Source organism: Podarcis cretensis, assembly GCF_951804945.1.
Source record: "Podarcis cretensis genome assembly, chromosome: 2".
Lineage (NCBI taxonomy): Eukaryota > Metazoa > Chordata > Lepidosauria > Squamata > Lacertidae > Podarcis > Podarcis cretensis.
This window is the reverse complement of record NC_137171.1, coordinates 101,588,522-101,610,290: the sequence shown is the minus strand read 5'-3', so window position 1 is coordinate 101,610,290 and position 21,769 is coordinate 101,588,522. Positions and strand designations below refer to the sequence as shown.

The window sequence follows — 21,769 nt, the reverse complement described above, 5'->3', positions numbered from 1 at the left end:
CTAAGACCTCATTGCAATGGTAGCATGCAAGAGAGAAGAGAGGGGCCTTTGAAAGAGGAAGAGGTTCAGCCAGTTTTTACAGAGGCTGGCAGACTACGTCAAGCAGCTGGTTACGGAGTACATGATCTGAAATGCCAGGATCATTCTTCACTTCATGACTGCAACATCACTGGCATGCAGGAATAGATGAGAAAATCAGAAATGCAGAATCTTATGGTACCTCAAGCACACTGATTTTTAATGAGTCTATTCACTAGCTGCCAGTCATCAGCTAAAGAAATCAAGTGAATTATATGATTGACTCAACCAGCCCTTAGTAAACTTGCAGGTATTTTTTATATGTTAGCGATGAACAATTCTTTTTCCGGTTGTTTGGGAGCCAGCAGCCATTTTATGTTAGGCCACACCCATGGTAGAAGTCATTTGGTGGCTGTTGCCCTACAAAATCCAAGCAATTCAGGCCCTCAACAACTGAACTGGTTTGGGTGCACACACAAGGGACTGTCTCCAGTTTTAGTTCTATTCAGAGATGGTTTGTTGAAATAATGGGCATGACTAACTTTGGCCCTTTAATTCCAGTGGGTCTACTCTGAGTTTAACTTAGTTGGATATGAACCAGTTTAAGAGAGCATCTTAGCAGCCCCCTGATATACAATCAATTTCAAAATGTAGCGAGTCCAAGTCTCTTAAAAATTTTATGAATATTTCAGAATAAGGATAATATTTGCCTCAAATGAAAACAAATCCTTGTTTTCTCTACTGTTTTCAGACTTGAAAACAGAAAGTATATTGAACATGTATATTTGCTACAATGCAGGTCTGACTGGCAAAACTCCAGACTGGCAGCTCTGACTATTTTGTTAATGCATAGTAAAATGGTACATTTGCTGAATAGTCTCAGAAAATAGTAAGGGTTGTATCCAGCAACAGTCCTACTCCAGAGTAGATCCTCTGAAGTTAACAGGCACAACCAAATTGTGGTCTTTAATTTAAAGGGGTGTACTCTAAGATCTTAGTTGGATGCAACCCTAAGTCTGCTGAATTGTTTAAAGAACTGAATCTATATGGTAAAAATCACATCACTCAATCTTTGAGACAACTTATTGACTTCTGGCATAGCGTAATAAAATCATTTGAAATACAGAGGTTAATTTCCCCCCTGATTTCTTCAGAAGTCTAAGATACAAACTGTCAAATCTCTGATTAATCAAGGTCTCTACAGCTTGTAAGGATATTAATAGGGCAGGTGCCAGCAGTTCTGACATAAGGGGTGGACTCCCTTTGGAAGAAACAACAGGGTAAAAATGTAACAAATAAACAATGTATGCTTCTAAATTACATTTTGTACCATTACACCAAAGCACAAGTGGACATTTGTGCCTATTCCAGCAAGGAAAAAAAAAAGGTAATTTCTTAAGTTCTTTCCTCCTTGCTTCATTGCTAATAATTTGTTTTATTGTTTTACCATTTTGGGATTGTATTTTGGGCTTCTTAATAAGTTTGCAAATCACTCGTGAGGACAGAGTTGTGTATATGGGTGGTGCATAAATGAAGCAAAGTAAATAAATCCAATGTTTATGGAGATATAATTTATTTGAAATGTTTATACCCTACCTTCTCGGTAGTGGCACCCACCCTGTGGAATGGCCTCCCATCAGATGTCAAAGAGAAAAATAACTACCAAACTTTTAGAAGTTATCTGAAGGCAGCCCTGTTTAGGGAAGCTTTTAATGTTTAATAGGTTACTGTATTTTAGTGTTTTGTTGGAAGCTGCCCAGAGTGGCTGGGGAAACCCAGCCAGATGGGTGGGATATAAATAATAAATTATTATTATTATTATTATTATTATTATTATTATTATTACCTATCAAACTTATAAAGTTCAAATCTTGGAAGCAATCCGATATTTCGAGTCTGTGATAATACTGCCCTTTCAGCAATTGTTCATGGGGGCTTTTGAAAACAGGGGTGTCATGTCTGTTTGATGACTCCCATCACATAGACAAAGCTAATAGTAACAAAGTCATTTCAGAGAAAACATGGAAGAACTCTAAAAGGCCCTTGCTTCACCCCCCAAATATGATGCCATACATTTAAGAATATATGGTACAGCGCTACTTTCAAGTTCCTCCATGTTATCTTTTCTTGGAATCCATGACAGGGATAATTGTATTCATGGGTCTAAATATGTTTCTTAGGGATATAGATGGATTTTGAAGCTTATAAAGAAGTCATATAACAGAATCTTTTCCTTCCTTCCTTCCTTCCTTCCTTCCTTCCTTTCTTTCTTTCTTTCTTTCTTTCTTTCTTTCTTTCTTAGAATTCCATGGGCAGTTTACAACAAAAGTAGAAGTGTGTCAGTTTAATCACTCTGCAGCACTTAAAAGCAGAGTTGGAGAAAGGTGACCAGACAAATTCTCCTTCCCACCAACACCATCCCGTTGAGATCAAAGGACACCCGAATTATGGTACTTTTCTCTGTAGCATCTATTCTGAAATAAATGGCATACGCTAACTTTTATGGGCCTCTGAGAATCTGGAATATGTAAGCACTCTCCAAAATAAGAATGCATCTAATGAAACAGTATCTTAAGATATGATGAAGTAACTTGCTGAATAAATATCCTACCCTACTAACTCATGACAATGCAACTTTCTGTCCTGTGCTCTGTCCGTAAGACTACAAATCCTCAATCTGGATCTATCTTCTGAAGCTAAAAAGCAAGCACTCTCGTGACTACGGAAAAGCTTTTAGAGTGATCTAAAGAGAAGAAACAAAGCTTCTTTTCAACAGGCGCTTATCCCTTTTGCTTCCTAACCTTCCTTTGCAACACATAAAACTTCCGGATTACACATAGCAAAAGGCAGAGAATGAGAGCCAGCTACCCTCGCATTGCATGCACAGCCATCCCTTAAGACAAAAGCAGATTCAAAACATGCAGGATGTACATTAGATTTAGTGATGGTATTTTAAGACTGCAAACAGAAGGGAAAGGGGTATCAGTGATTCTCCAGAAAGAGTGTGTGTGATTCATGGCTTCTCAGTGGAGTAAGGGACCACAAGAATCACATCTAGTGCTTTACCAGATGATTCTGAGTATGTTGTAGAAAGAGTAGAGTTTATTCCAACCACATTCCTAATGGATTTTAGTCTCAAAGTCAATCCAGTGTTGTGCTTCCAGCACAAAGATGTCACACCCCTGTAACAATCCAAGCACTGCTTCAGAATTTACTTATTCTGCTTCTTAGAGTCAAGTTAACAAAGAATAAAAGAAGTAAGGAGGAGAAATGGTGAGACTTGAGTATATGGATTGTAGTCAGTAGGCAAGTAGATGGAAAGGAAACAGTGGTCATGAATGAAGGTTCACCAAACTGCAAAGGACCAAATTGCACCGGATCAAAAATATAAGCTTCTTCTCTCATGTCTGAGCTGGTCCTGCTCCATGTACTCCCTATATGTACCTTTTTGCCTTCAGTTGAACTATCAAGCAACCATGAGGACTAAGGAGGGTTTTGGTTTTTTTAAAGTAAAGTTGAGATTTCCAGGGCATGTAATGCCGTACCAGCTTCTATGGGTTGGCAAAATGCTTTAGAGTTATCACCACAAGTTAACACATCCAAATGGTTGGAGCTATTCTTTAGGAGATACATCTAAAACATGCTCCACAAGTTTCAAATGCCCCTGATTTCTGATAATCACCCAAAAATATTTCTAATGCTTAAATGGCCTTGCTGAGATGGCAGGAAGATCCTCAGTGGTTCACATCTCCAACCATGCACAGGCATTTGGCACTGAGCATGCTTTTGGAGTGGCTATTTGGAACGCATCTGATCGCTTAGTGCCAAAACGCACATCACTGGCACTGTGAAAGCACTGAGATGTCTTGTAGATCCTCTACACCAGGGCTTCCCAAACTTGGGTCACCAGCTGTTTTTGGATTACAGTTCCCATCATTCCCCGACCACTGTTCCTGCCAGCTAGGGATGATGGGAGTTGTAGTCCAAAAGTAGCTGCAGACCCAAGTTTGGGAAGCCCTCCCCAATGGGGGAGAAAGAAATGGACAATGAGTGTGAGGGAAAAGTATGTCCCAGCTAGGAATTAGAACTGTAAAGTGCCCTTCTATTCAACTAGAAAATCCCCATACACTACTCAACTCCCACACACAACAAGACACAATGTTGTGGGAACAAAGTCTACTCCTCCCCCCCTAAAAAAACCCACCTGCCCATTGTAGCATTTCTATAGAAGGAAAATAAATAAAGAACAGTACAGCACAGGTTCCTCTCAGAATATGCCTAGGGCTTTAGAATTGCTTGGACCACAATCTCCTAAGTCAGTGTAGCTCAAAGCAACTCAAAAGCCCATAAAAAGCAATGACCAACTATGATGGGAAGTGGAGAGGGTGGGTAGAGAAAAATTAAGATAATTTATACTTTACCATCCCCTGGGATAATGCGCAGAGTAACCATATTTCCCGCTTCTTTAATTAGGTTGACGATGTCCGAATGTGATTTGTTGGTGATGGAGCATCCGTTAACGGCCAGTATCCGGTCCCCCACTTTCAGCTTCCCACAGCGGTCTGCTGGGCTCCCCTCAATAATTCGACCTATTTTGTGAGGCATGGCCACACATGCATTGCCCGCTTTTGTATTGATATTGCGATATATATATATATATTTCGTGTGCGTGTGCATTTTTTTTTGTTTTTTTTTAACAAATCGTTTACATACGTTGGGAACGTGGTGAAGGGGGAAAGGAGAAAAAGGGTTGAAAAGGGAAAGAGAAGGTTAAGGGTTAATTAATTAATGCATCAAGCAAAAGTTATTAAAGGATAGCTTTGCTGCCAGTGCTCAAAACATTGGCAATTGGCTCTGGGAGTGCAAAGTAAGCCTCACAAAACTGCATTTCCTACATCTTGCTCAGTAATCCCCACTCCCTGCCCCCCCCCCCAAAACACACACACACATTCTCTCCCATTAACATGGTTGAGAATTGCACAGTTTCTTCAGATGGGCTGTGGTCCCCAAAATAAAATCACAGAGGATTTTAGCTGCAAACTTCAAGGTTTGCTGCTGTACAGAAATGCAACTCTCTATTGTTTTCCTAAGCTTGTAATATCTTATCATCGCCATCTCAGTGAGTGCCTGCTAAAGCTTCTGCCAATGTTTTGTTCTTTCTCCATTTTGAAAGACAATCATTCTATGTCTACCAAGGAATAAGGAAGTTTTGTTTGATTTTTTTTAAAAAAACCTCATAGCAATCAGCACTATAAAATAAACACAGCATGGATAAAAGCAGAAGGGAATTGGGTGTTGTTTTCCCCTCCTATCTGAGGGAACTATCTGAGGCAAGGAGCAGAGTCACTACAGAAGGGACAGGAGGACTGGAATATATGGGGTGGCATTCAGCCACAGCCTCCCACCAGTGCAAAGGTTTCCACTTGTGCAACGGGACTTTCCCCAGCCCCTCTCCTGCGTGCGCACTGCACCCTCCCCAAATCTGCTCCAGAGGGTTGGGGGGAACCCCTAAAACAGATTTAAGGGGCATGCAGGGGAAAGGAGAGGGGAGGAGCACTTTGTTGCAAAAGCAGAAATCTGCGTCAAAGGGACGAGAGACTTAGCGCTATGACGAATTCCACTCACGGCTTTCCAAAGCCACTCGCCTCCAAACCATTTGATAACTCTTCCCCTTTTGCGAACTTGGTAAAAAAGTGGGTGGGAAATCCCCAAACTTGACCATAACAGCTCTCAATTGCAAGCCAAAAAACTAAATGCATTTATTTGTTTTAGGGTCGGCTACACTGGCTTCCGTAGAACTCATTTCCAGGTGTTTGTGCTTAGAATTAGGTGTGGGAACTGTGGCCTAACCAGGTGTTGCTGGGTTCCAATTCCACCATCACTGTCAACGGGCCACAAGGACTGGTTGCTGATGGGAGCTGGAAGTCCCATCAGATCTGGAGGCTTACAAGTTCCCCACCCCTGGTATTGGAGAGCGCAAGAGAAAACGAGCAAGTGATCTGGGATGAATGTATTTTATTTCCTATCACCACCTAACACATATTGTGAATTCTAACAAACAGCTGAATTCTTATTTCTTTGTTGCAGCAGAATATGAACACTGGCTACTTGTTCCCTTTACTCCAGTGATGGCAAACTTGGTCCTCCAGCTGTTTTGGGACTACAGTTCCCATCATCCCTGACCACTGGTCCTGTTAGCTAGGGATGATGGGAGTTGTAGGGCTGGAGGGCCGTGTTTGGCCATCACTGCTTTACTAGAACCACTTACTATAATTTAAGCAGAAGGGATCTGCTGTCAGGAAATACTGTGCAGCTAAAACTCTCAACTTTACAACTTTACAAAATCACTGGGGATGATTCAGCCTAAATCAAGGTATGTTCCAAAGGTAGTATTAACTGACCTACCCTGAAATCCACAAACAATAAAGTTTCTCAATTTTTCCCACTGTTCCATTCATCCTCACGATGCTATTAGGTCATGCTGTTGCATTTCCACCCCTCTTCTCTCTCTATTGTGCCTCCATTTTAACTGAAGGTGGAGAAACAGTGAAAAGCTCAAGGTTTCCCAGTGGGGCTATGGCTGAAGTGTGATTTGGGCGACTGCCTCCTATTTTCAATATGCTACTCACTGGCACCATGTTGCGTTATGAGGGGGTAACAAAAGTTGTAGCAAACAGGAGACTGAAATCTGTTAAAATGGGAGCAATGTGTGACAAGAGGTTTGTTAAAAGTACTTAAAATGTGATATACAGTGTAAAGTTAACAGAAACCTTTTTTAGAAATATGCCTTCTAGTATCTTATACCAGAAAGAATACATACAACGTTCCAGCAAAACTTTGGAGTTAGCACAAGTGGAGATATAGCAACTTATTTCCACTGGCGGCAGGCAAGCCCAGTTGTCCAAACGTTTTGGATACAAGCCAATCAAGAAAATGAAATAAATTTGGTGCCTCTTACTATATTGTTAGGATGAAGAAGAATAGCTTTCAAATTTTAACTATTCAATGCACATTAAATCGCAGTGATATTTTGACAATACTGCAAAAAACAGTGCACCTTTCAGAGTTGCGGCTTCAGAATTTTTGCAACGATTTAACAGTAGGCAAAACCATCACATCGATTAAGAGTCCAATGCGTAAGCCCAACTCACTCCACAATGCGAGGCTGGCGCTGCATCTGGACAACACCCACAAATATTTTTGTGATATAATTGTTCTATAATAACTTAAAAGTAGAAGAGTGTGGGGCGGGGAAGAAGCAGAGAGAGCTGAGCAATATTTTTGGTCATTCTCTTTCTTTCTTTCTTTCTTTCTTTCTTTCTTTCTTTCTTTCTTTTTAATTCAACAGCACTTTATCTCCAGTACAAGGGTGATCACTTTATGGACTACTAATCTAACGGATATATACTTTAATGGGGTCCAGAACTGGACTTAACTGGCTGCAGGATTCTGGCTTTTTTCCTTGCTTTGATTCAGCCCGGGCCACTGGCTATCTTGACAACACTCATCTTTCAGCAAGACCTAATGTGTTTTACTGTTCTTGCTTCTCATCTCTGGTTTGGCGATCAATTCTGGCACCTGCCTCTATTTCCTCCAATCTACCGTTGGAATTTGATTTCAGAATACCAGCTCCATTTGAGATTCCCAGATCTGACTTCTTGAGGAGAACTTTAAAGTCAAAATCTGCTGCCTTGACACTGCTTAGCTTTCACAACACTTCCTTTCCACATCCGTGTGTACTTCTGCAAAGTTGCACAAGGCAGATCTAGAGACTAGCATTTAGTAAGTGGGTGCAGTTGAATCTGAATGTGGTCCTATCCATCACACCTACGTAATTTTTTCCAAGTGGCTGGAAATAATATTCATTCATCCAAAGATATGCTTGCACTGCATTTTTATTACTAGTTTGAAACACATGTTTATGCTGTGCTTTATCAAACAGATCACAATGAAGGATGAGTTAAAATGGCAACATGAGGAAAAGTCTACTCACTAACAGAAGACAGTATAACTGATGATAATTGGTCGTTATATAATTTACATTGGTGAGTACCACCCTCTCCTGGCTTTGTCACATGAGAGTAACTTTAACTGGCTAATTCCTTAACACACCCAGACAACTAAATGAATACAATTTTGAAGTAGCTCAGCCCATCTCAGCAGACTACTTCTGTGAGATCGGAATAACGATACAAAGAACCCCTATGGGAATGAGTCACACACTTTGTAGCTAAGGGCAAGCATCTCATGCAAAATATAGGGGAGAAGTGTTTTCTGGGGAGCAGAAGGGGGGGAGTCAAGTCAAGACATAAATTTGCTTCCACATTGCTCATATTTCTAGCCACGAAAATTTATCTTTTCACAAATGAACACATTCATCATTCTTATTCTGGCTGATCTGGGCAAGCAGAGGCTTTGGAATACTCTTATTTAAGAGACCACTCCAATACATTTCACAACGGTTAATTAAGTTTTAGAGTAAAAAATAAAATACATATATATGTGGAATGGGTGCTCGTGTGCTACACCATCACAAGGAAGGACTGTCTCCTTATGTTAGCCCCCAGCACCTCAGAGTTACTACCAATTTGGTGTGTCTTGACTGGTTCCGTAACTGTACTTGCTTCATCGTCTCATCTGCAATGATGGTTTCTTAATAGCCATCACAGATGGTCAGAGAGGCCCTTTCAAAACTGAATGGCTATCCCATGCAATTCCAAATGATCTTTTCTCTCCTCTGGGGACAGAAGAACTCTTATCTCTCGGAATTTGCAAAGGACTATTTAGCACAGGTGGTTCAGGAACCCCTGTTGTCATAATTAACAGCAGTGCATGTTATATGTTGCAGGCAGGATTACAAAACATTGCCGGGTAAGCAATGCAACGAAGCACACCATATTTTAAAGTCTATCATAGTAAGTTTTAGGTTTAGACAAGTTAGAGTTGGATAACGGAAGAAATGAAGCCCTTCCCTAACCCAACATTGAGATTGATTTGAATAGACTCTGCTGTAATATCTAGATTCAGGTAAAAACAGTGGAAGAAAGAAGCTCTCCTATTTCTTTTTATGTCTGGGTGGTTCCTTTCGAGAACCTCCAGTTCCATCCCCGTGCCACATTTATTTATGGGGCAGCTAATTACCATTGATGGATGCTTGAGTTAATTTAGATTATGCTTTCTCTGGTGCCTGGAGAAACAAAACCTGAATGGAAAGGACTTGCTGTGTGTGTGTCACATCTACGGTCCACAGCTGAATGTTGAAGAGACACGTAAGACACGGCCACAGACAAAGTACGTTGGCACAAGCATCCCACTTGTTGGCATCATGTTCCAAAACATGCCTTACCCCCAGGCACGGGCACCATGCAGGGCAGGCTGCACATGCCAGCACAAAACCCACAGGGGATCCAGACTGCAAGAATACATACAATGTACACACATATGCTGGTGTGTGGGTGAAGCACTTCTGAAATGTGATGTTGGCCGCATGGAGTGCTTATAGTGGTAAATGTTAAACTGAGACTCACTGGAACAGCAGGAGCCATTCCTTATCTGGAATGCCTATTGGCTGCCAGAGCTTGAAATAAATGGCATTTCCCAAACTCACAGGGTGGCCATAATGCGAGAGACAGCGGAGATACTGAGAAGGGGCCGTAAAAGTATCACAAACAAAATTTAAGTCTAGCATTACCTTCAGTGATTTCACGGGCCCCACTAAATGTCTGCATGTTTCACTTAATGGGAACTTGGGAGTGCATCCCGAAGATCAGTTAAATTAATATTTTAACAAAATATTTTTTATGTTTATAAATGTGAAAGGGCCATTTTTTATTTTTTTAAAAAACCCAAAGTTATTCACAAGTACATATATGGAATAAAGCACCGTTTGTTCCCAGGGATAGCCATCTGTCAGAGAGGGCACTTGCGTTAAACTCAGGCCTACAGGCTTTGTCGCTGGAGAAGAGTTCAGTGAGTGACAACCTCTTCTACTACTGTCATTATTCAAGAGTTCAAAATGTCAGTCTGCTTTCCAAAAAACAAAAACAGCCCCTCTCCTCTAATACAGCTTTGAACAAGACCCTGGAGGGAAACAACTCCCAAAGCTTGACTTTCCAATTAAACATATTAATTAAATAGAATAGGGAGTACATTCATGTACTGCAATTACTGTTTGGTAACTGTAATTATTATTCTCACTGTACAGAGGCACATCAACTCAGGCTCTTTTCACAGTGTTGCCTCAGTGTTGGTCATAAATAAGTTGAGTTTTACTCGTGAGATACAACACCATGGGTGAAATGAAGAAGACCTCACCCAGGTAATTAATGCTTATAGTGAAAGAGTTGCTGAATTCCGCTGCCTCGATACAGGACAATGCAAGACAAAACTCCCCATTAAAATGGGACCCACTATGCCAGGCTTTCTCAACCTCGGCCCTCCAGATGTTTTGAAACTACAATTCCCATCATCCCTGACCACTGGTCCTGCTAGCTAGGGATCGTGGGAGTTGAAGGCCAAAAATATCTGGAGGGCAGAGGCTGAGGAAGCCTGCACTATGCAACGGGATGTGCAAATCAACGGTGTGCCGAGCTAGTTTATGTACCTCAGAAACGTAGAGGCGCTTATGAGCGCAGGTAAAAGAGCCCCAGCCACCAAGGAAACAGATTAAAGAGCCAAAGCAATTCTAAGCATGTTCTGCACTTACCAAACGTCGTTCCAGCTTCTGGCCGGCTAACGGAAGACACGATGACAAAGCCAAAGCCTTCATTCTCTCCGCGGCGTATTTCCACATCGTAGGGCTGCACCACAGTGCTGACCACACCGCTGCCCCCGCCTCCTCCGCTGCCGATTCCGCTGGTGCTGCCGCTGCCGGAACTGACGGTGTTGAGCGAGTTCTGGCTCCCCTGCGGAGTGCGCTTCTCCTCTGTCAGAGAAGCAGGCTGGTTGCTGCTGTGGTGAGATGAGGCTGGGGAGGGGACCTCGTTCTCTGCTTTCGGAACTGTTTTGGAAAAAAGCAATCATCTCTCAACACCAAGAGATAACTGAACGAGCTGCTGAATTTCTGATTATGTGAGGGAAATATCAAGGTCTACATACTACAGTTGTACCTGCGCTTACGTATTCCTCCGGTTACATAAACTTTGGGTTACGTAAGTGGCAAACCCAGAAGTATATTTCCGGGTTTTTGCCCCGTGTGCATGCCCCAAAGCGGTCTCTCTGGTTGCGAAAACCTCGGGATTCGGCCGGATCTCTGGAACGGATCCCATCCGCAACCTGAGGTACCACTGTATAAGACTATCTTAGGGAGTGTTTTCTTCCATGTATTCCTCCCCAACAATCCCTGAAGTCATCTGAGGCTTCCTTGAAATATGCCCCTTCTTTCTGCTGTTCTGTCAGCTGGGGCTTGGAGCACAGTCTGTTCAGAAGTGACGACCCACCTTATGAAATACTCTTTGTCTAGAGAGAGAGGGGGGCATTCTGTCAACTCCTTTCACTCACTGATAGCATGAAGACCTATTTATTCGGGAAAGAAAATATTTAACTGGGGATTTAGTTTTTTCTGGTGGTGGATTTCATGGTGGATTAACACTGGGTTATCACACTTTTACTTGGGGACTTTTCATGCCAATTTCTTGTTTCTGTTTTGTTTTCACGCATTTTATTTATGGTATTTTACCTTGATTATTATTATTATTTTGTAAAGTCACTTCAAATAATTATGTACAGAAAAGCAACCACCACACTAGTACTAAACATGTCCACATCAGAAAGAAAAGGCACACTATAGCCAAACTGTATGCCAGGTTTTTTTTCTCCATGGAGGCATACTGCGCAGAAATTCGTGAGAGGTATGTTAAAAATCAAAAGGCAAATTTCCTTCAAATAGATTTTGCGGGAAATATATGCAGGCATGAGACTGGATGCCTGCTTGTCCCTGCTAATGAATCTTTCCTGCACAAAATCATGCAGTGGGGTTTGTATTCTGCCTTAACTTTATTTCCATGGCTATCCCTCCATTATTATTTTTATGAAGAGGAAATGTATCAACACTGACTCTGAATATGATAAAATATAGTTTCCTATAGGTCCAAAGGCAAAACTAAGAGAATGTCATTGGGGAAATAATAATAATAATAGTAATAGTAATAGTAATAGTAATAATAATAATATATTTATACACTGCCCATCTTAATCATCCTCCCAAATCCACACCCACTGGCAATTCCAAGTCCATACTGACACTTCAATTGGGGGCCCAGCATAGATCATGCAATTCAATTGGCCTGATGTTTGATATTGAGCTATGCCATGCCGACACCAGGAGCACTTCCTATACTTCTGGGTTAGCACTAGCACACAGTCATATATGCAGGACACTTGTTGGGAACAACCGGGGAGTGGCTGTTCATGCTAGGGAGGCTTCTCCAAAACATCTGCTGGATACAGATTGCTGGATAAATAGTGCAACCCCATGCTCATCTCCTCAGAATAAGACCCACTGAGCTCAATGGGACACACATCCAGGTGAGTGTGTATATGATTATGGCCTAAATGTAGTTTAGTCCGCACCAGCAAGGTCCTTTTTTAGGGCAGAACCATCGGCATCCAACATTAGGATTTGGATAACATGGCTAGGTAATAATGTGCTCCCTTGCAGGTAGTACTATAAAATGATTACCACTTTACCGGCCTATCAGTTTCACAATATTTTTTATCCTATAAGAGATTATCCTTTAAAATGGTAAATTGAAACTAAACCCAATGGGGGGAAACCCTTGGAAAGTGGCAACATATCTCTTCTAATCACCAGCAGTCAAATTCTCAGCTTGAAAACATTTCAGCCTATATTTATACCGTGTTTGAAAAGCCTCAAACAAAACCCAGAAAAAAACCCCCGGAGGTTAAAAAGCAAAATATAAATAACAGAACCGTGCATTGCTATTTTTTTGCTAGAACCTGAAGCTTTTGATCTTTAGAAAGTAGTTCACTTTCATCCAGAGACAGGAGTTAAAACAAAAAAACACACCCTGCGAGTCACATTGCAACCTACCTGTGTAAACCACTTTGCGCCTGACAGTCAGATTGACATGGCCTTGCTTGGCGGCCTGTTGCATAAGCTGAACTACAAGCTGGTGAGATTTCCCGACAACAGGGGTCCCATCCACGCAGATCAATTCGTCCCCAGATCGCAGGCGGCCATCGGCATCTGCAGCACCCAGTGGCACAATGTGACCAATGTAAATCTGCGAGAAGCATGTGCATGTGCGAGAGAAGAATAACTGTCAGAATTGCAGAAGAAGTGAAATCTCATTCCACAGCAGCAAATCAGGACTGTCCACAGCCAGGGAACCTTATATCGGGGTCAAGGACTGCATCCCCTTGTGGGCAACTGTAACCAGGGGGTGCACACCAGTGCAATAGGGGGCAGTAGAACGGGCATAGGGGACATTCCAGCCATACATAAGTCAAAGGCTGCTTAGACACGCCCAAATGCTCACATCTCTCCACCCAGGCAACCCAGAGGTTTAAGGACACGTTTCAGCTGGGAAAAATACTCTGGGAAGTTGTGGGTCCATGGAGTTGGGGTATGACTGAGGAAAGTCCCAAGCAGCAAATAGAGAGGCCTGGAGGGCTGCATTTGCCCACCAAGGTAGAGGTTCCCTGCCCTTGGTCTATACCCAAACATCTTCTAACCAAGTGGGCCAATGTAATCCAGGCTGTTATGTGACTACATCTGGGTCATGTCAGATGTGCCCAAAGGGCCAGACCCAGATGGATGATACCAGTGAGGCAACAAAGTGGAAGGGATGGCAGAAAAGGCCCAAAGGGTCAGTCAGTGCCATACTTTGGTCAACTACCTTACTTTCCAAAACTTTGAACATGGAAGCAGTACATATTCTCAGAGCTTCCCAACAGGGTCATTATCCCCTTAGCAAAAGTATGCCCTAACTTTATTTATATAGGGGGCATATCTCTGCACTGCCCCCACTCCCGGTACTATGACAGAGGAGCCTAGAGGCTTCTTCACATGCACACAAGTTGATGACCATGTGAAGAAGAAGAAGAAGAGTTTGGACTTGATATCCCGCCTTTCACTCCCCTTAAGGAGTCTCAAAGCGGCTAACAATCTCCTTTCCCTTCCTCCCCCACAACAAACACTCTGTGAGGTGAGTGAGGCTGAGAGACTTCAAAGAAGTGTGACCAGCCCAAAGTCACCCAGCAGCTGCATGTGGAGGAGTGGGGAAGCGAACCCGGTTCACCAGATTACAAGTCCACCGCTCTTAACCACTACACTATGCTGGCTCTTATGAAGGCTTCTGTGTAGGCTGCAGTCTTCATGGCATGGCAGCAAATAGCCCATCATCCCATCATTCTCAAAAAGTATGTTTTTTCTCTTCTGAATGTTTTCATTTCCATGAACTACTGTTCCCATGGTGCAACACAGTTAAGAGAGCCACAGGCATGCAAAGCATCTTACAAATTACCTGTAATGACAGTTACAAATTTTGGGCCGTAGCCAACTAAGTCCAATGCGGAGTAAAACCACTGAAATTAATTATCCAGCCAGAGCAGCTGTTAACTAGGCTAGATGGGACATTGGCCCAACTTGATACAAGTCGCTTTCATATTTCCCTATGAACACCCTTCTTCAAAGAATATATGTATTGTATGACTTTGCCCCGGGGAAACGAATTCTAGAATTCTAGATTCATGGAAAGGCTCAGCAGATCATTACTAGCACAAATCTCTAGACTTCTCTTCCTTTACCCATGATCGTGCCTTTCCTCCTCTATTTAACATGACATTCATTTTCTTGGAGAGTCCTGCTGTATGAGACTGTATTTATTCAGCTCAGGGGGCTGGTAATAAGATCAGAAGCCTTGGCTCGAGTGTGACCTAAATCAAAGCAACCCAAAGTTGCTAACATCTGTTGACGTTCTGGTCAGTAGCTGCTGCAAAACAGCTCGGGGGTCTAAGCCAGTTGATAGCAGAAATAGGCCTCTATGTGAACAAAGATCAACACTCTTCATAACCTTAGCTATTCAGAACATAGCTCAGCACTCTGTTCTGGTTTTGCTTGTTTTTAAAATCAAGTGGCTGAAAGGATGCAGATGAAATATTACTGGACACGTATTCTGGCGAATGTGGCTCTGAAAATTCCAGGGTAAAGAGATAAAAAAGGTAAAACAAGCCTAAAAATGTCAAAATACTTACAGGTTCTCCAGGCTCATTTCCACCAAGAATCCTAAATCCAAATCCAGTCTCTTTCCTCCATAGAAAAATATCCTGCTCTTGATAATCTGGAACTGCAAGAAAATAGGAAGAATTAATGCTTTACCACAGAGCTGAATTGAAAAAAAGCACATATACACAATGAAATCCCCTTCTAAGCAGACCATTTTACTTACGCTGAATGGCACCACATTACATAATTCTCAAAATGCATGTGTAGCTATCTATGATGTCCTATTATAAAATGGCTCGGCCTCTGGGGATTTCCCTGGACAGATGGGGGACAGCTGTGAAAGGAAAGACCCAACAACTTGCCTTTGATCTTGGGAGGAACTCTGCATCATACCAAGCTCCACAGGGTAGCGCGGGAAACAAACCTTTATGTATGTACTTTTTATTTATTTATACCCCACCACACAGTCCCCCTGGCCCCTACTGGCTTAAGGTACCAGAGAAAGTCGTGTCAAAACAATATTGCATTTGTCTGTACATGTCCATTACATATCCTGCCCCTTGCCTGCACATGCCAGGGATTCCTGAATACTGTTCACACCAGATGAAGGGGATTCCAGTAACCACGCTGTCTCTCGGCCCTTGCAGATGACAAATCAAAATAATGCTCTTGCTTTTGAGGCATTAGCTTTGTGCCATTGCTCCGCTCCTCTTTTCTGGTTTAGAACAGCACCAACCTGAGATTCTGGGTTTGTGGAATAGTTGCTATAATACCCTTCTGATATAATATTCTCACAAACCTGGAGGCACCAAGTTTGTAACTCCCTAGTAGTATATTTAAAAGAAAGACTGAGAGGAGTGGGAACAAAATGCAACCTACTATTTCCTCTGCAAAAGAGAAGTGCAAATATGAAGAGGAGGTTAGAGGATCCACTGGGAAATTAGAATCCTGGGCAAGGAAAGTAAGGTCTGTTAATCTCTCAGATCCATAGTTTTGAAGTCATCTTTTAGTGTTAAACCGGGAATGCTGTTCCTCAATATTTTATTGCTGCTTTACTGGATATTTCCTTCTTTTGCTTACAGACTTTAATGAGGCCCGCCACCAAGAAATACTGAAGCACCTTTCGGGATTTTGTGATTATGCTAAACAGTTTCAGAACAATCATGTTATTAGGCATAGTTTTTGTTTTAGGTTTGCAACAGGATGCAAATCAGACGTTTGCCTAGCACTGCAGTATTAGAAATCATCTGTTGTTAGTAATAAATCCAGGGTCCTTTTTGGAAATCACGAGCAAATAGACTTTTGTCATTATACAAATGAGGGTCTAAAAAAGAGTGTAACTCCATTAGTAACATAAAACAGTTGATTTTCTTTTTATAAGGCCGGAGAGAGGAGAACAAATCAAGAGCTCTGCGCTGCAACGGCTGTTGTAATAATTGACATCTGCGCGACATTATTTCTTATTGTCAGCATTACTGCTATTGAATAATGCTATAAATAGCTGGAACAACTGGGCATAACCCTTGCAAAACCTCTCTTGCGTAAGTCCCGATGAAATTATTAGGAGCTTCTCTCTTCTATACACCTGCATTTGTTTTAAACATTACTTCTGTAAAGTTCATGTCTGCCCAATGACCATAACCAGACCTGCTTACATTCATTATGTGACCTCAAAAGAGCATGTCCCGGCTATCATATTAATGTCAAAAAGTTGTAGCAGTAGTCCTACGCCAGTGATAGCCAAACTTGGCCCTCCAGCTGCTTTGGGACTACAACTCCCATCATCCCTAGCTAGCAGGACCAGTGGTCAGGGATGATGGGAATTGTAGTCCCAAAATAGCTGGAGGGCCAAGTTTGGCCATCACTGTCCTACACCAAATAGTCACTGGCAAACATACTCCAGGTGAAATACGATTATCTCTCCTCTTCCCCTCCGGGGGCCGCTGAACTGTTCCCTCATAAAATCTTCGGGCACTTTTAGGTGATTGTGCGAGTGCGGTTCTGTGGTTTCCCTTCTCAGCTACCGCTTTGGAACCATTTCTATTCACCCAGCTTTTGCCTTTATCAAGCGATCCGGCCAATCAGGGATCAGGTGATAAAAGTGAGGGCATCAATGATGCCACATACCAGATTTGGTTAAATGATAAGAAGGTAAAAAGAGCCATGTTGGATCAGGTCAAAGGCCCACCGAGCCCAGCATCCTGTTCTTACACCAGATATCCACGGGGAAACCTTTAAGTGGGACCTGAGTGCAACAGTGCCTCCCCATTTATTTTGTCCTGAATCTCCCAACAAGGAGTTTCACTGGATGGCGCTGGACTCTAGAGAGGGGGGAAAAACTCTCTCTAATGACTTTCTCCACAGCATATGTAATTTTATGGTGCTCTATCATGTCCCTTCTCCCTCGCCTTTTCTAAAGAGCCCCCAGTGCTCCAACCTTTTCTCATAGGGGAGCTGCTTCATCCCTTTAATGGTTTTGCTTACCTTCTCCTGAAACCTTTCTCGTTCTACGATATCCTTTTTGAGGTGTGGCAACCAGAACATAGAATTCCAAGTGTGGATGCACCACACATTTGTATAATGGCATTACGATATTATTAGCAGTTTTATTTTCAACCCCTTTCCTAATGATCCATAGGATGGAATTTGCTCTGGTTATCTTCCGCTTGGACTACTGCAATGCACTCTACATGGGGCTACCTTTGAAGGTGACCCAGAAACTACAACTAATCCAGAACGTGGCAGCTAGACTGGTGACTGGGAGCGGCCGCCGAGACCATATAACACTGGTCTTGAAAGACCTACACTGGCTCCCATTACGTTTCCGAGCACAATTCAAAGTGTTGGTGCTGACCTTTAAAGCCCTAAACGCCCTTGGTCCAGTATATCTGAAGGAGCATCTCCACCCCCATCATTCTGCCCGGACGCTGAGGTCCAGCGCCGAGGGCCTTCTGGCGGTTCCCTCACTGCGAGAAGCCAAGTTACAGGGAACCAGGCAGAGGGCCTTCTCGGTGGTGGCCCCTTCCCTGTGGAACGCCCTCCCATCAAATGTCAAGTCAATAAGCAACTATTTTACTTTTAAAAGACAACCCTGCTTAGTGAAGTTTTTAATGTTTGATGCTGTACTGTTTTTAATATCTGGTTGGAAGCCGGCCAGAGTGGCTGGGGAAGCCCTGCCAGATGGGCGGGGTATAAAGAAATCATTATTATTATTATTATTATTATTATTATTATTATTATTATTATTATTATTTTCCAGAGCTGCCACACACACACTGCATTGCATTAAACCTTTCTTCCTAACATGGTGTGCTTCGATTTTTGTCTAATTATGGATGAAAGGAGATATTTATAGAAGAATTTTTTGGTATATGGTGGTGCTTTATGATTATTTTCACAACAGCATGCAATATTTGCTAATTATTGGCCACAGTTTTCTAGGGTAAGGGATTTATTTTACGGGCCAAACATCCCATTCAATGTACCACATTAACCACTGAAATATAGAGATAAGCTACTGTAAAAGCCAGTTGCACCAACTTTCCAGAAGGTGTCAACAATTAAATGTAAAATGCACCAAAGCCCTAAGCGTCAAATGCAATTAACAAAGGTGATGAATATTTGAACCGGGTTATTAATTATTTTAAAATGCAAAATTAATTTTGCCTATGAACTAACACCAGGGGACAACTTCAAATACATTTACTATTTATTGGGTTGTAGGGGACTGTAGCACTTTGATTAATTTTGGTATGTCTATGCGTAAAACTTTTCCATGATGTATACTTAAAGGTAGAGAAACAACTCTTTGAAAGACCAGATATCCAATTTCCATTAAAACACAAACATAAACACATGCTTTTAACTGTTTTTTTCAAGACCCCAAAATACATTCAACATAATTTTTGAAAGCCAGAAACATGTGTTAAATATGTGTGATTATAGTAAAATAATGTTTAGGGCCTCTGAAACCCAACATGTGAATAAAGCAACTGCTCTGTTAGTGAAGCTGAAGGAGAAGCTTCCTATCAAAGAAAGCATTCAACCCTGAAGGCTGTCCAATCAGAGAAAGCCCAGATAAAGGAGTCCAAAATGTAGAAGTCCATCTAGTCCGGTGATGGCCAAACTTGGCCTTTCAGCTGCTTTGGGACTACAACTCCCATCATCCCTAGCTAACAGGGCCAGTGGTCAGGGATGATGGGAATTGTAGTCCCAAAACAGCTGGAGGGCCAAGTTTGGCCATCACTGATCTAGAGCATGTGCTATGAGACTGTGACAAAGAATTTTCCTAGATCAAGGACAAAAAGTGTACAATGGTACTCACTCCTATCCCAAATCTGTGAAATGATGAATTAGAGGAAGTGAAAGACTTCAGGCTCCACTTTAAGACTCCACTTAAAATAATACTTAGGCAAAAGACAATTAAAACATGATTGACTCATCAATTTGTATTATGGTCCACTGGCAGAATGAGCCAGCACTAAGTCGCACCAATTGTGAAACTAAATTTGAAGCTTTTATAATCAAATCTGCACAGAATTATGGTGAGAGGTGGCCTGGTTAATAATAATAACATCAAATAGCTGCATCTATGTTCCCAGCATCGTATCAGTAGAATCTGTTTCAACCCTGAATTTCCAGGTGTCTCTTTTGTTTCTCCATGATCAAAGACTCATTCAGAAACTGAAATGATCCTAAATGAAACACCAACCAGAGAGAGATGGCTCAAATGCAGTGTTCCATCTTGTCCCTACATGAAACTGCTGGTAGATTTGGGGATTTGGAAAAAGGAGCCATTGTGATGTTTAAAATGTTCACTTCTCTCTCTCCATCTCTCTCTCCTTTTCATTGGATTTAGCAGAGGCCATTGAAGTGCCGAGCCAGTGCCCAGAATCAGTAATTGTCTGGATGAGGGCCAATAAACTGAAACTCAATCTCAAGGAGATGGAGATCAACCTGTTCTAGATGGGATTGTACTCTGCCACATTCATGACATCAAGCAGGTTTTGCTTATTGTTGGATCCACAATCATACCATTATAATTCCCATCAGCTCTGTGGATGAAAGCTGCCATCGACTGAACACACCTGGCTCATGGAAGCACCAAGGAGCTTCTCGACATTTCCACTTAGAAAGTCAAGTTACTGTACTTTGACTGGGATTCTGGTGGGAAGCTAATGAATTTAAATCAGCTTAAATACAAGTACTCTGGGTTCTGTGTATTGTTGATTATATCACACCAAGCAGGTGCTATGCTGTCAGAACTGAACTCACAGTTTAACCTCCCTAAAAGGGGTCTGGCTGAGATTTCTGAGCCGCTATCCTTTTTCAATGGCTCACAACAGAGGGTTTATTCAAGTAGGAACACCAAACAAATGCATAAACAAAAAAACAAGGCAGACATCTGCTAGTTTCTGTAATGTTTTACAGCCATTGATCTGTGTGCACATTTTGTATGCACTCTCATCTTAATTGATCAGTGTTTATTAAGCTAAGATATTTTTAAAACTCCCATGTATTAGTGCACTGAGCCATGGCTTAACAATCTTCTAAATACAATTACAGAATAATAATGTGATAAATATCGTGGAAGACCATAATTGGACTCAGTTAAGCCTTAGTTGCTTGAAGGCTGGTTTGCTGGAAACGGTGACTCTTGCCTTCTTGCGGCAGCACAGTGAAAACAATGCAAGCTCAATTGCATTAAAATTGGCGAACTCTGACACTAACCTCTGACACGAGGTGGACCGCATCCTAAGTTAATTGGTATTTATCATTGGCTTTAGACAACCAAAGCAAAAGAAACCAGAGATTGATGGCAAAGGTTCTGTCCAGTGACTCACGTTGGAGCCCGGGCCAAACCAGTTGAGAATACACAGCTTGTCTGATAGAGGCAAAAGAGCTTCTGCTGGGCACTCCAGCGTGGAACACTTTTTGTCTCAGCATCTCCTCACACCTTTCCATTTGTCAACTCTACAGTGCTTCCCATCCGCAGCCAAAGCGTTGCCTTCTGTTTCTTGTTCAGATACAAATCTATTGTTTCAGGCTCTGTTCTCTTGAACGACATATATACCATATTATCATCACGATCTTTGTAAGGTTCAAGCTGGAGAGGATGAATTAGATCTCATCTTGAACAATGCTCCTCTGTTTGGGGCTCCAGCTCATCAGAGAGCTATTCTTAAATTGTAAAGGTAGCAGTCTGGTAAACAGGGCAGCTTGTTTCATGACGACTATAGTGACAGTTTACACAGACTTTTGTTCATACGGATGCGATTTTATGTAAGGGAGTTGACATTTTCAAGGTTAAGAAGGGTGTTCGGTCTGCAGTATACTGTTCAGGATTTGTATGCTTAGTCACTCACTCCACTTAAAGATTCGTTCATCGATCCTTGTGTATTTCATGGAATCTTTCTTTTACGGCTTTGCCTACACAATTATTGTTTATCCCCCTGCTGTTGTGAATTTTAATTGTTGTACCCTATGGCTAGAACACTTAATGATAAATTTGGTTTGAAACAATCCAATCCAAAAAGCCAGCATGTGTGACCCCGAAGCTATACT

At 42.0% G+C, this 21,769-nt stretch overlaps 1 protein-coding gene across 13 annotated transcripts in view; it reads right to left on the bottom strand.

Moving 5' to 3' along the window:
• MAGI1 (membrane associated guanylate kinase, WW and PDZ domain containing 1) overlaps nucleotides 1-21,769 on the bottom strand; it is a 489,041-nt gene that overhangs the window by 11,850 nt on the left and 455,422 nt on the right. For 11 of the 13 annotated variants that reach the window (XM_079957818.1, XM_079957819.1, XM_079957816.1 and 8 more), the window contains 4 exons: nucleotides 15,235-15,326; nucleotides 13,070-13,262; nucleotides 10,724-11,017; nucleotides 4,440-4,643 (listed from right to left, as the gene is read on the bottom strand). In XM_079957818.1, coding sequence (XP_079813944.1) covers nucleotides 4,440-4,643; nucleotides 10,724-11,017; nucleotides 13,070-13,262; nucleotides 15,235-15,326 — 783 coding nt within the window. The remainder of the gene's footprint in view (nucleotides 1-4,439; nucleotides 4,644-10,723; nucleotides 11,018-13,069; nucleotides 13,263-15,234; nucleotides 15,327-21,769) is intronic. The other 2 variants (XM_079957821.1, XM_079957815.1) reach the window with 2 other exon arrangements.